This window comes from Telopea speciosissima, chromosome 11 (genome assembly GCF_018873765.1).
Source record: "Telopea speciosissima isolate NSW1024214 ecotype Mountain lineage chromosome 11, Tspe_v1, whole genome shotgun sequence".
Lineage (NCBI taxonomy): Eukaryota > Viridiplantae > Streptophyta > Magnoliopsida > Proteales > Proteaceae > Telopea > Telopea speciosissima.
The window spans coordinates 10,880,287-10,895,784 of record NC_057926.1 but is presented as its reverse complement, the minus strand read 5'-3'; the positions used below and the strand labels follow the sequence as shown (position 1 = coordinate 10,895,784).

Sequence of the window (15,498 nt, the reverse complement as noted above, 5' to 3'; positions counted from 1 at the left end):
AGAATTCCAACACTAAAGTGTATTTTAGGATTTTCAAGGGAAATTTCCCCAAAATTTCCTCTATTTTCCTTCTCTTTTCTCTTCCGAACCCCAACCAATCCAACACCCCCCTCCCCCGACCCCCAACACTCGTTCTTTTGGCCTAGTATTTATAGAGGGGAAGGGAAATTTCATAGAGAACTGGGATTTTAGACTCTGAAAAAAAATGGATTTTCACCAACAAAAATCCCAATGTGTAATGTAATAATGTATGATTTCATTGATGCCAACAAAAGCTTATCCAACCATACAAAGCCTGACCATAGGAAGGGTGTCTTGCCATAGTGAATGAATGCTGTTGTCAGCCCAATCTATAACAGGATACATCAATGCCCAGGAACCATATGAAGAATTTGGGACAAGGTGGGTGGGGGGAAGATTTCCACGACGCAAGAGTGCAGATTCCCACCTATAAGCGTCGTCGGAAATTGTTTGTATATAAGGAAACATTTAATATGGAGTAGAGAGAGTGTGGGGTTCAGTCATGGGATGTGAGGATGTAGGATGGAATCTGCACAATGGCGTCATGGGGATCCTCTTCTCATGGAAATGAGAACATTTTCTATTCAATTACTACTCTTACGAATACACTCTTCCTTGAGTATAATATACTATACCTTTATTCCTTGAGGAAAAGAACACACTTCATCTCAGACTACCATTTCAGCCTCTTTAACATTGCTAGGGATTCCAACATCTAACCTCATTGTTGATTTATACTGTTCAGGCACTGCTGCACCACCCTGCACACAAATCTCCACCACTGCAGGGGCCTGCCCATAGAAGCTCCTAAGCTCCAGTTCTAATGGTGGGCCATTGACATCTGGAACATGCCACACGTACCTTGGTGGTATCAAGTCATCAAGCAATGCTGCCTGCCATCCATGCTGTCCATTCCTTTGCTGGTGCTTATATGCTCCACAGTTCTGTGCTTTGTGCCCACTGGAGCCCACATGCACTTCTGGGCAATACCCACATACCCTCACTGAATACCTCTTCATAAGCTTCAAGGCTCCTTCTCTCATTGTCTCCCATGCTTGCAGAGTTTCCTCAGAGAGCAAGGATATTTCTTCAGGGTTGGAAGGTGGCACTATTTCCAGATCAGGCACTTCACTTAATATGGGTCTATCAACCTCCACTGTGGGGTCTGGCAGCTCACTTTCATCTGCATCAATGATCTCATTTCTTCCAATGCGGATGACAGGCTTCCTCCTCCTTTTCGTGGGGAGGTCTGGTAGATCAACCCCAGCTTGGATGCAGAGCTCAACAACTGCTGGAATCCGTGGTATTGAGAACCTCTCTTGGTGGGTAATACGCTTCCCAAGTCGGTCAAAGAGGTGGAAGGCTTCAACTGGCAAGAGCACATCCTGAACAGTTGAGTTTGTCCACTCATGACGACCCCTGCGGACTTCAGTCCGAGGGCCTTTACATGACTTGAATGGATGACCCACAGATCCAACATGGATTTCATTGCACCATCTGTCCAATAGAAGGTGATGTTATTAGAACAAATTAAATAACAATTTTGGCAAGATAGAAAAATAAACACTCAAAAAGTTTATAATATTGAAGGACATTCTCTCTCTCTCTCTCTCTCTCTCGTTAGAAGTAATAATTCCAAGTGAGCAGAGGTCCATTTTCTTGGTGGTCTCAATAAGGAATTTTCCAAATCCAATGACCATATGAGATGATCACTACCTCTTGACAAATTCAATAATTGCTGCTTCATTTCAGAGTTGATTCCTTGCTGATTCAAAGCCTGGAAATGAATTGCCATGGCTTCATTTATGATTCAAGAATAAGAAAAGGGCAAACCCAATGCACAAGGCTACCACCATTGCAGGGTCTGGGGAGGGTCATAATGTACGCAGGAGCCTTACCCCTGCTTTGCAGAGAGGGGATTTCCAGACTCGAACCCGTGACCACTAGGTAACAATGGAGCAACCTTACCGTTGCGCCGAGACCCATCCTCATTTATGATTCGAGAATACAAGTTGAAAAATAGCAAAGAGAATTTTGATCTATCTTAGATGAAACCATTAAATAAGGAAACTGCAAATCAATTGATTCATTTTCATACTCTTTTTTCTTTGGCACTCACTCATTTCAAACTTTGATGCAGCAGCATGTCAATATTTTGGAATGAACCAGCCATTTCCAAAAATATGCCCATTTACCAGTAAATATAAAAATGAAGGTAATCCGTAGGAGGAGGGGCAGAAAATTACTTGCAAGCCTGTACTGGCACCACTTTCATAAGCTTCTTGAGATTGTTAATCAATGTAACTCTGGCATTTAACACTTCGTATGCAACTGGTATCAGTCTCTGAACTAGCAACCCATTTCTTGGAGGAGGGACTAGTCTCCTAGGTTGGCCCATGCTTTTCTTCTTCCTCTCTCTGGCAGCTCGCCTGAGCTCAAGTACAGGTATTGGGAAGGGCTTCTTCTCCTTCTTTGAGTAGTAAGGAGGAAAATCCGCATTTTGGGGATAATTGCTTTTCACAACCAACACATGGGAACAATTTTGAAACGGAATTTGAGGTGGAAATCTAAACATCACTTGAAGTTTATATTCATTGCCACCACACTGTAGAGGGAAAACATTGACAAAGAAAAAAATATTATTAACAGCCCAAGGGCAGGGAGCAAGACAATAAGAAGGAAGCTTCTTGTGTTAATATTGGAGGCAGGACAATTTATGTCCATTGCTACCATACATGCAGAGGGGAAACAATGAAATGGGGAAACTTTAATGACAGTTCAAACGCAAGAAACAACAGAATAACAGGAAGCTTCTTAACCGAGCTGTTGATGTAGATCGAAGCATGAAGAAGAGAGGAGTCAGGAATTACTGTTCACGTGAACAGTGTCACAGCCTATATTGCCTAGATGAGAATCCTTCTAGAAGACCCAAACTGAAGACTAAAACATTGTTTTGTGACTGTTCACGTGAACAGTGTCAAAGCCAAAATTTGCATTGTTTGGGATTGATTTTTAGAAGATCTTGTGGGCCCATCAAGTGGAGGAAGATTCTATCCTAATGCTGCCACAGTTTAGTTTCTATTTTCAGTTTATAATAGGTAGTTTCTAATTTTCAGTTTGTTATTACTTTTTTTGTTTTGTACTCTAAAATAGGAGTTTTTTTATTTTGAAATAAGGAAGCTAGATTTTAGAAAGTTTCTATTTTTCTACCTTCTATTTTGTAAGCTAGCCAACTTCATTAAATAGGCAGCACTTTTTGTAATAGTTAGATAATGAATTATTGAATGGAGTTTTGAGGCATCCTTGCACTCAGTTATGGGAGTAAACCCTTGTTTCAACAGCTGAGATAGCTATGGGTGAGAGACCCGGGGCTGAGAAAGCCCATCCCCTACCCCCGCTCTTCTATCTTCTTCTCCCTTCTCTTTTCTTACCCTGCTCGATCTCCTTTAGTACTGCTGCTACTAATCTGTGACTGCAACAACTGCTGCTGCTTCCCCTTGGATTAACACAAGTGCTGTGAAGATCCATCGAAGACTGCTGCTATTCTCCAAGCATATACAAAGCTGTTGTTGCTGCTACTTCCATTCGATTGAAGATTGCTGCTGTCCTGCGAATTGATAGTTGCTGCAACTTCAGAGCCCCATAACTTCACAACCTTACATCATAATCTACTGGGTTTTAGAGTATAGATCGACACCACTAACCACCCCATTCGATCCCAGTTCTGGACTATTCTATTGGCTGGATTGTTCTACAGCACCAACCTTCTATTTTCATCCCCAACTCATCTCCACTTCTGTCCATCAGAAATGAACCAAAATTTCAGCAAAGATTCTCCTCATTGCGTACTCCACTCGAACAACCTTAGAGCCCATTCTCACCACTGATTTGTCTAGTATTTGTTACCTTCTATTGTGGTGTTTACCTCCTAAATCTGATTTGCTTCCATTATTGATGATCTGCTGCAACTATTAACGATCCTACAGTAGAGTGGTTCTTAATTGAACCCCTCCTACATTATTTGGTATCAGAGCCTACCGTGACCAGCCATGAAGACACTAAATTCAGTCATTGTGGGTATGGAAGCTAACCCCTATGAACAAATTTGCGAGCTCAGTTCGATGATGATTGGGCAGTCAATGCAGCCCTTGATGGTGACAATGATGATGACCTCTTGGATGATGAAACTAAAGAGATCCATGAAGTCAATGTGGTGAATAGAATTTTGGTTACAGAAGCAAAAGGTGAGGATTGGCACCGACATTGTAGTTTTTATACTTTAATGGCTAGTGGACCTACATCACAGGTGATCGTGGATAGTGGAAGCTATGTAAATGATGTATCTCAAGCCTTTGTCACAGCAGAAAAGTTGAAAAGAGAGGCTCATCCACAACCTTATAATGTTTCCCTCTTCAACAACCACACTTTGGAGGTAAATCAAAGATGTTCGGTACTGGATGTTTGGTGCAACATCATATTCGGTACCGCTGAAATTGGGAGAATATGAAGATGTTTGGTGCGACATCATACCCATTGTATTGACTGATGTCTTACTTGGATTACCATGGATGTATGACAATAATGTGCTGGTGGGAGATCTCAAGAACTAATGTTTCTTTGATTTCAAGGGAAAACCATTGGTACTTAATCCACTCAACGTGCTAGCCATGAAACTAAAATTGAAGGTTGCCCATGCTAAGCGCCAACAACTATTGAAGCCTATTCTTGAGAAGCAACAAGTAAGAGAGGAAAGTAAACATCTTCTACAGCATACGAATGCAATCACGAGTAAAGGGAATCACATGTAGCACCTTTACAGGAAGAGTAAAAGTCTGAAACAGAAATGGTTGCCGACACACGGAGTTCTTGACAGCTAGTAAGGAATCGATGCAACACCGTAAACTTGTAAAGGAAGAGACCCACAATCGAAATGGTTGCCGACACATCAAGTATGATCCCATGGGTACGTTTGAGGATGTTGAAGTTGAACATGTGGAATTTGTTATTCCACCATAGTACACCGAAGAACGAACTCCACATTTTCTGGCCTACATTCGTATCTTCAAAGAACTACCTGATTTCTGCTACAGGCTGAAGACAGATATGCACAACAAGAAGATCAGTCCTACTCTTCTCAAAATTCGAGGTCGAATTTTTTCTAAGAGGGGGAGAGTTGATGTAGATCAAAGCATGGAAAAAAAACAAGAAGAAGAGTCAAGAATTACTGTTCATCTGAACAGTGTCAGCCCATATTGCCTTGATGGGAATCCTTCCAAAAGACCCAAGTTGAAGACTAAAACACTGTTCACATGAACAGTATCAAAGACAAAAATTTGCCTTGTTTGGAATTGATTTTTAGAAGATTTGTGGGCCCATCAAGAGGAGGAAGATTCTATCCTAATTCTGCCATAGTTTAGCTTCTATTTTCAGTTTGGTACTTTTTTTTTTTTTTTTTTTGGGTTCTCTAAAATAGGGAGTTTTTCTAGTTTGAAACAAGGATGCTAGATTTTTAGAAAGTTTCTATTTTCCTACCTTCTACTTTGTAAGCTAGCCTACTTCATTAAATAGGCAGCCCTTTTTGTAATAGTTAGAGAGTGAATAACTGAATGAAGTTTTGAGGCATCCTTGCACTCAATTATGGGAGTAAATCCTTGTTTCAACAGCTAGGATAGCTATAGATGAGAGACCCAGGGCTGAGAAAGCTCAGCCCGAATGTAGTCCTAGATAGATAGGAGATCTACTAGGAGCCAACACAACCAGGATCTATAAATTGCTGGTTCGATGGGGGCAGAATTGAGGGTTTAGGTCAATTTTAGGGTTAGGGTTAGGGTAATGGATAGGTATCTTATATGGTAAAGCTAAGCAGGTGTAGGGGAAGCTAACAGTGAAGGTCTAATGTTGATTAGGTGAGTGGAAGTAAAAACAGAAAATTAGGGTTTCGGGTTTCAGGTTTTGGGAAAGATGAGAGTGAGGGAATCTAGGGTTTAGGTTAGGAATTTTGGGCAGGGGTTTGAGTCGAGCTTCCCTAACGGTGAGGGGAAAATTCAATCTAAGTTTGGACAGATTCTGATGGTGATAATAGGCTAGGTGGATTTTTAGGGTTTTAGGGTTTTGTAGGAGATGTTGATTTCTAGGGTTTTGAAGGAGGTAAGGGGCTGAGAGCCGGATCGAGTGTAGGGGGTGATGAGAGGGAGCTACGAAAAAATATGGATGGATTTGGATGGTGGAATAGTGCTGGACAGAATGTAGATGGTTTAGGGTTTAATGGATCAATTGGTTTTAATGGTGGGATGACAATGAGGATAGATGGGGCTAGGTTTAGAGGACTAGGAGAAGAAGGGTAATGGCTAATAACAGTAACAACTTACTTGGAATTGCAGGTCTTCAATGGCAGCAGCTTGAAGACTAGAAGCAGGTCATCCCGATCTACAAGATGCAAGGAGTCAACTGGAGAGCCACCAGTCCCTTCACCTTGATATTACTCACAAGGTAATACTCGATTGAGCAAGGCAGCAAGCAATGAGATTACATTTTGAAGTATGAATTGTGTGGGGGAGCCTCCCACGATTTGTTTTATTTATAATATGGCCAATGGCCTAATTCCTATTTAGCCTAGCAATAATAAATCCCACGCTGAGTCTAAATACTAGCACTCCTAAATTCATGTAGAGGTGTGGACCCTAAAATATGACTCAAGTTAAAAAGATTCTATCCTAAGAGAATATTCTAAAATCACTTAAATTGAACCAGTGGTTCAACCGGTTCAATTTAAAACACTAAAACATGAAAATAAACTAAGTATAGAACTAATCCCATATGCAACCTATGTACCCATATTTTAGGCTCATTAAAGTGGCCTATACATAGAAAACCCATGGGATCTGGTGATTTGGGAAAATAGGGCTTGTGTCATATGAGACACAGCCAGTCTTTATTTATAATGAGGATTGGAACAATCTAGAATGGTTACAGGACAGAAATACCCCTATGGACAATTCTACCTTTTAAACCCAAATTACAACACTCCCCCTCAAATTGGAGCATAGATATCATGCATGCCCAACTTGCACACTAGAGGACAAAAAAGTTTACTGCTTAACCCCTTTGTAAACACATCAGCTAACTGTTCTTCAGATTTTACAAAGGGAGTACAAATTAGTCCTGCTTCTAACTTCTCTTTGATAAAGTGTCTGTCGATCTCCACATGTTTTGTGTGATCATGTTGAACAGGGTTATGGGCAATGCTAATGGCTGACTTGTCACAATATAACATCATAGGCAAAGGTACAGCAATAGCCAAATCCTATAATAAGCCTTTAATCCACATCAGCTCGCAGATGCCATGAGACATGGCACAAAATTCGGCTTCAGCACTTAATTAGGTAACCACAGCCTACTTGTTGCTGCGCCATGTGACCAAGTTACCTCCAACCAATGTATAATAACCCGATGTAGACCATCTGTCGTCAGGAGAACTGGCCCAATCTGAATCGGTAAAGGCTCAATTTGAAGATGAGAATGAGACGAGAAAAGGACTCCTTTACCTGGAGCTGCCTTCAAGTATTGGAGTATCCGAATGACGGCTTCCCAATGAGAGGAGTATGGGTCATGCATAAATTGGCTGACCATGCTAACAGCAAAGGTGATATCAGGTCGTGTGTGGGATAAATAGATCAATTTTCCTACCAGACATTGGTACTGTCCTTTGTCCACAAGTTCACCTGTTTGACTAGATAAACGAACATTTGCTTCAACTGGTGTATCAACTGGACTATATCCCAACATGCCAATCTCAATCAGAATATCCAAGACGTACTTTCGCTAAGAGAGATACACGCCCCTAGTAAAGTGAGCCACTTCAATGCCCAGGAAGTATCGCAAGTGTCCTAGGTCTTTGATCTCAAATTCTTGACCAAGATACGCCTTGAAGCGTGTTATTTCCTCAGTGTCTTCACCAATTACCACTATGTCATCGACATAAACAATCAAAATTGCGATCTTTAACCCAATATGCTTAATAAAGAGTATGGTCAACGTTGATCTAGGAGTAGCCAAATGAGATCATAGCACTATGAAATCTACTAAACCAGGCCCGAGGGGACTGTTTTAGTCCATATAAAGCACACTTGAGTTTGCACACCTTACCAACAGTTGCTTCACTATAAAACCCAAGAGGAATGTCAAGATACACCTCTTCTTAAATCTCCCCATGTAAAAAGGCATTCTTGACATCTAGTTGTTGCAATGTCCAGCCAAGATTGACGGCACACGAGAGAATGACCCGAATGGTGTTCATTTTTGCCACCGGTGCAAAGGTCTCCTGATAATCCAAACCATAGCCAAGCCTTGTAACGATGTACGGATCCATTTGCCTTCTGCTTAACAACGAACACCCATTTACAACTGACAGTCTTCTTTTGGGGAGGAAGACTCACCAAGTCCCATGTATTGTTCTTCTTCAAGGCCTTCCATTTCTTCCACCATTGCTGCTTTCCACTTTAGGTCTTTAAGAACCTCCTGCCAATTCTGAGGAATGGAAACAGAAGACAAAGACGATACAGAGGCACGAAAAGTAGGAGACAGACACCCATACGAGACAGCCTTAGAGATAGGATGCCGCGTACAAGTTCTAGTCCCCTTACGGTGGGTAATAGGAAGGTCAAGGGAAGCATCAAGAGAAGGACAATCTGAATTACTGGGATCTGAAATAATGGGCTCAAAAGGATCATTACCTGATGTAACCGGATCTGGTGCAGGGGATGATAGTTGACTAGGTAGAGTTGGTGCAGCTGTGGTAGGTTCTATTTGCTGCTCACGAGGTCGATGATTGTAGACAATTTCAAAAGGAACAATTGGTTGACGACCATGGATTGGAGTACGACCATGGACAGCATTAGTGCTATCCGAATTCTCCCCCTGAATAGGAACAACTACAGCAGGAGATAGATGAGGAAGAGAAGAACCTTGAGGCATGTCATCACCAAGTACCAAGGCCTCTCTTGAGGAGCTGCCTCATTAAAAACCACATCCATAGTGACATACATACACTGTTTAGGTGGGTGATAGCACCGATAGCCCTTCTGAGATGGAGAATACCCAACAAAGATACATTTCAGTCCCTTGGGCTCCAATTTGCTAGGATGGTGATGGTTCTTAGAATAGCACACACAACCGAAAACCTTTGGAGGAACAATGAAGGTTGTTGATCCTTGAAGAGCCTAGAGAAGTGAAGTAAAATTTAGCACACGAGTGGGCATCTGGTTGATCAAATAGGCAGCTGTAAGGACGGTTTCACCCAAAAAATGCAATGGCATATGCATCTCAAAAAGCAATGAGCGAGCCACCTCAAGCAAGTGGCGATTCTTCGGTTCAGCCACACCATTTTGGGCAGGTGTATCCACACAGCTAGTCTGATAGAGAATGCCATGGGAATCAAGGTATGCCCGAAACTGACCATCATAATATTCTCGCCCATTGTCACTACTAAGGATCTGGATGTTGGTCTTGAACTGAGTCCGGACCATGATGTGAAAGGACTGAAAAACAGTTGAACACTTCATTCTTATGTCGCATCAGATAGAGCCAGGTAACCCGAGTATGGCAATCAATAAAGGATACAAACCACCGAAAACCCGAAATAGATGTGCATCGAGCTGGACCCCATACATCCGAGTGAATTAACATAAAAGGATTTGGACTTTTATTATTAGAAACAGAATAAAAAATACAGGTTTACTTGGCTAAAACACAAGCTTCACAAAAAATATCTTTCGAACTACATCCAGAAAATAAACTAGGACAAGATTTAACTAAGGTCCCCACAAGCGAGTGACCCAAACGCTTATGCCAAAGAAGGAGAGATGCTGAAACATCAGATTTGGTGTGATAAGCTTGGGAAGATGTATCCTCTTCGAGCAAATAGAGACCACCACGAGCCTTACCAGAGCCAATCGTTTCCCTCATTACCAGATTCTGAAACAAACAGTAGGAAGAGAAGAAAATAACTTTACAATCTAAATCTGTGATAAGACGATGAATAGAAAGTAGATTGGTAGAAAAATCAGGAATATGTAAGACATTATTTAGAGTTAAAGTAGGAGTGCATCGAATGGATCCTTGTCCAGAGACAGAGGAAAGTGACCCATTTGCAATGCGAACCTTGTGTTTACCAGAATAAGGAGAATACCGGGAAAAAGACTGAAATTACCGGTCATGTGGTCTAAGGCTCCAGAGTCAATAATCCATGGACTGGGAGCAGCAGACACAACCAGAAAAAGATATACCTGAAGAGGAGGAAACCGTGGCAGGATTGGCAGGGGCACGTTGATCCAATTCTGTGACCAAGCGGCGAAGCTGCATAGAGACCTCATCTGGCATTGAAGGAGCAGCAGAAGGAGCAATAGGGGCTGGTGAATCAGCCTCGGTAGTTTCAGACACATGTGCAGATGGCTTGCCACTGCCACGGCCACGGCCACGGCCCTTAGTATTACCATCCATAGGACAACCATGGAGTTTCCAGCAGAAATCTTTAGTATGTCTCTCTCAACCACAATGGTTACACTTGATAGGAGGCCGATCAGAAGTAGTGCGATCAGTGGACTTCTGGTTACTTCCCTGAGATGGTACAGCAGGACCAGAAGTAAGGGCTGATCGCTCTGGTGCAAAAGGGACAGAATGCGGAAGCATAGCATATCGGCGAGTATCCTCCAGTTGTAGTAAGGCGCAGGACTGCTCCAAAGTAGGAAAAGGTTCACGGCTGAGAATCTATGAACGAAGCTGGTCATACTCAACCTTAAGGCCAGCCAAGAAATCATAAACACGGAACATATCCTTCCATTTCTGAAATGCAATAACATCACCGGTGGTGAAGCACTAAAAGTCATCATAATAGTCCATGGATTGCCAAAGAGATCGCAACTCAGAGAAATATTGAGATAAGGTTCGATCACGCTGCTTAGTTGCATGAAGCTTCTGTCGTAGTTCATAGACTTGAGCATCGTTACCGACTTGTGAATAGGTTGCCTGAGCTGCTTTCCAGATCTTGGCAACAGTATCCAAGAGCATATAACCATCAGCAATCTCTGGCTGCATACTGTTGAAGAGAAAGGACATAACCAGAGAGTTGGCGGAACTCCATTTTGCTTGATCAGTTTCAGTAGTGGGTTTTGGCTTAGCACCAGTGAGATAGTCACAATATCCATGAGGATCAATGGAGAGGTAGACTGACTTGGACCACTTCAGATAATTTCCCCCCCTCGAGTTTAACAATACAAGGGGGAAAAGTTGGGTAATGGTGACCTCCATCCTCTCCAGAAGAACCAGAAGTTACCTCTGAACCAGGCATCTCAAATTGGATAGAACAACCTAAAGAATTAATCTTGTATAACTGATAAAAACAGGATCAGGAAAAAATAACGATTCCAAGGAAGTTGAGCATGACCAGGAAAGAAATATCGACTGTAAGAAATCGGAGATAAACCTGCAAACAGAGATCGATTTCAGGTGATATCCTGAACAAAAATCGATAGACACAGGGAAACAATGGCCAGAAAAAAAAACCGATTCCAAAAACTGTAAAAGATTCGATTAGAAAGAGGGGAACCAGAAAAAAAAAAAAAAAAAACGATGCCAGTCAGATCAAAAATAGATTGGATAAAGTCTGGATCCCATCAAAGAGTAAAAAAAAGATTAGGTCCTTCACAGCATTAGTGTAATCGAAGGAACCACAAAAAAAAGAGGGAAAAAAAGGCCCTCGGTGGCTTAGAAAAGAGCCACCGAGGTGGATGGATTGTGAGAAAGGGTTGCGGTAAGAAGGGCTGCTGCTAGAAGAAGATGGAAGGCAGAGTTGTTGTGCTAGACTGCGGAAGGCACTGAAATCGAGAGAGGACGAGAAAGAGAGAGAGGAAGGGAGGCTGGATTAGGGTTGATTCCCTAGGTCGATCTTTCCCGCTCTAATACCATGATGATTTGGGAAAACAGGACTTGTGTCATGAGACACAGCCGATCTTTATTTATAATGAAGAATGGAACAATCTAGAAAGGTTACAGGACAGAAATACCCATATGGACAATTCTACCCTTTAAACCCAAATTACAACAGGATCAAAGGCCCAAGTAAATGATTTCCTGTGGAGAGTTCTCAACCACCTCGTCATCTTCTGCTGTTTCAGCATTGTCTACTTTGACTTCTTCAGCGTAGACTTCTTCAGTAGAATTTCCACATGTTGACCTTCCATCTTTGAAGCTTCAAGCACTATCTCTTCCTTATCATCACAACTCACTGTGAGCACTTCAACTGTATCTTCAACTTGTGCTCTCTCAATTTCCTTTGGCAATATAAATTTGTATTCAGCCGCCGATTTAACACTGGTGGTGTTAGATTTCCAACACTCTTCAACTTGCAAACTGAATCTCATTGATGGAGGCTTCAAGTTGTCTTCAGATTTGAAGGCCATTTGGTGGTAATGTTGTCGAAGGGAATTTATTTGACCTTGTCGTCGAGCTCTGAATGCTCGTGGCAAATTTTTTTTTTTTTTATTCAGGTCTTCCTTCATCTCTACCCAATTAATAGAAGCTTTGCCTTCATACTGAAGATTCCTCTCAGTAGTTCTCCACTACTCAGGGGCTGGCCCCACTAGATTAGTACGAACAAACCTCATCCTTCCTAGGCTCAGATAGATCATACCAATCAAAATAGTCTCTAAAGCAGTTAACCAATCACAAAATACCTATGGATCTGATCTGCCATCAAAGTCCCACAATTCATACGCCTCTGGAGGTCTAGGTCATTCCTTGTAGTCTCTGAACTCTCTATTCCTATCTTTACCGTGATCTTTATACCTTTCTCTGTCTTCTCTATATTCCCTATAACTATCCCTGTCTTCCTTGTGTCTGTATCTGGGATCTCTGGATCGATCTCTATGATTCCCATCTCTGCCCAGGGCTCTTTGCAGTTTGCACCACTGAATTTACTTGATACATGTCCTCTTCTAGAGGACTCTTGTTGTCCCTAATAGAGGTATTCCTCTGTTCTTCTAATCGTAACACTATGTCATTAAAAATCTTTTGGTTAGCAGATAACTTTTGGAGCATCTCCATTATGGCAGCCATGGGATCGGGTGGGGGTGGCAATACTAGATTGCCATCTTCAGCCATGGCTCTGATACCACTTAATGTAGTCCTAGAAAGATAGGAGATCTACTAAGAGCCAACACAACCAGGATCTATAAATTGTTGGTTCGATGGGGGCAGAATTGAGGGTTTAGGTCAATTTTAGGGTTAGGATTAGGGTAATGGATAGGTATCTTATATGGTAAAGCTAGGCAGGTGTAGGGGAAGCTAACAGTGAAGGTCTAATGTTAATTAGGTGAGTGGAAGTAAAAACAGAAAATTAGGGTTTTGAGTTTCGGGTTTCGGGTTTTGGGAAAGATGAGAGTGAAGGAATCTAGGGTTTAGGTTAGGAATTTTGGGCAAGGGTTTGGGTAGAGCTTCCCTAATGGTGAGGGGAAGATTCGATCCAAGTTTGGACAGATTCTGATGGCGGGAATAGGCTAGGTGGATTTTTAGGGTTGTAGGGTTTTGTGGGGGATGTTGATTTCTAGGGTTTTGAAGGAGGGAAGGGGCTGAGAGCTCGATCGAGTGTAGGGGGTGATGAGAGGGAGCTGTGGTCAAAATATGGATGGATTTGGATGGTGGAATAGTGCTGGACAGAATGTAGATGGTTTAGGGTTTAATTGATCGATTGGTTTTAATGGTGGAATGACAATGGGGATCGATGGAACTAGGTTTAGAGGACTAGGAGAAGAAGTGTAATGGCTAATAACAGTAACAACTTACTTGGAATTGCAGGTCTTCAATGGCAGCAGCTTGAAGACTAGAAGCAAATCCTCCCGATCTACAAGATGCAAGGAGTCAACTGGAGATCCATCAGTTCCTTCACCTTGATATTACTCACAAGGCAATACTCAATTGAGCAAGGCAGCAGCAGCAAAGGCAACAAGCAATGAGATTAGATTTTGAAGTCTGAATTGTGTAGGGGAGCCTCCCACGATTTGTTTTATTTATAATATGGTCAATGGCCTAATTCCTATTCAGCCTAGGAATAATAAATCCCATGCTGAGTCTAAATACAAACACTCCCTCTAAATTCGTGTAGAGGTGTGGACCCTAAAATATGACTTTAAGTTAAAAAGATAGTATCCTAAGAGAATATTCTAAAATCCCTTAAATTGGACCAGTGGTTCAACCGGTTCAATTTAAAATACTAAAACATGAAAATAAACTAAGTATAGGGCTAATCCCGTATGCAACCTATGTACCCATATTTTAGGCCCATTAAAGCGGCCTATTATATACAAAACCCATGAGATCAAAGGCCCAACATATATATATATATCCCAACCCTAGACTTATTTCTAAGAAATAAGCCCATTTTGGTGATAAACCTGCATCAATCCCCCTACCCCCTTCTTCTTCTATCTTCTTCTCTTACCTCTACTTGATCTCCATTGCTTCTGCTGCTAGTGATTGCAACAAATCTCTATGAGAACACACCCTGAAGATCAGAATCCACTCCCAATCAACTCCGAAGGCTGCTGTTGCTGCAAAACAATCGATTGAAGGCTGCTGCTGCTCCCCGCGATTTGATTTTGCTGCTGTACCTTGTGAAGGATCGATCAGAATTGGCTGAGATTTTGAGGGCTGTCACTGCTACCAGGGCCTATACTCGATCCCTGTTTGGAGCCCAGATTGCTGTCGGTTTATAAGATACTGTACAACCTTCTATTTTGAGGGCTAAGTTTCTATTTTCAAGTCCCCTTCATATCTCAGCCTTCAGCGATCAGGACTGGTTGAATTTTGGAGCATAGAACCTGTTCAACATCAGAACTAGCTTATTTAACATGATTATGATCTCAAGTAAAATGCCAAATGATTGGAAGCGAAGCATTGTAGTTCCGGTCTACAAAAATAAGGGGGATGTCCAAAGCTGCAAAATCTATAGAAGCATAAAACTAATTATGAAACTTTGGGAGAAGGTTATTGAAACCCGTCTGAGAAGAGAGACTCATATCTCGAAGAATCAAATTGGTTTTATGCTAAGTAAATCCACAACAGAAGCTATCTACCTTCTGAGGAGGCTCATGGAAAGATGTAGAGCTAGCAAGAAGGATCTCCATATGGTTTTTATTGACTTGGAGAAAGCCTATGACAGAGTCCTTAGAGATTTAATCCGGCATGTTCTTACAAAGAAAGGGGTGTCGAGTAAATATATAAAGGTAATTAAAGATATGTATGATGGTATGGTAACTAGTGTGAGATCTATGGGAGCCCAAGGCAAGGAATTTTCAATTACGGTTGGATTACATCAAGGATCAGCTCTAAGCCCTTATTTGTTTGCGCTTATCATGGATGAATTAACCAAGAACATCCAAGATGAGGTACCGTGGTGTATGCTCTTCGCCAATGATATTGTTTTGG

The 15,498-nt window shown here is 41.8% G+C and overlaps 1 protein-coding gene across 2 annotated transcripts in view; it reads right to left on the bottom strand.

Annotated features, from left to right (window-relative positions):
* Positions 1-583: 583 nt before the first annotated feature.
* LOC122645994 (APO protein 2, chloroplastic-like) overlaps positions 584-15,498 on the bottom strand; it is a 33,384-nt gene continuing 18,469 nt past the window's right edge. For both annotated transcript variants that reach the window (XM_043839439.1, XM_043839440.1), the window contains exons 2-3: positions 2,268-2,626; positions 584-1,518 (exon numbers count right to left, since the gene is read on the bottom strand). In XM_043839439.1, coding sequence (XP_043695374.1) covers positions 690-1,518; positions 2,268-2,626 — 1,188 coding nt within the window. In that variant the 3' untranslated portion in view covers positions 584-689. The remainder of the gene's footprint in view (positions 1,519-2,267; positions 2,627-15,498) is intronic.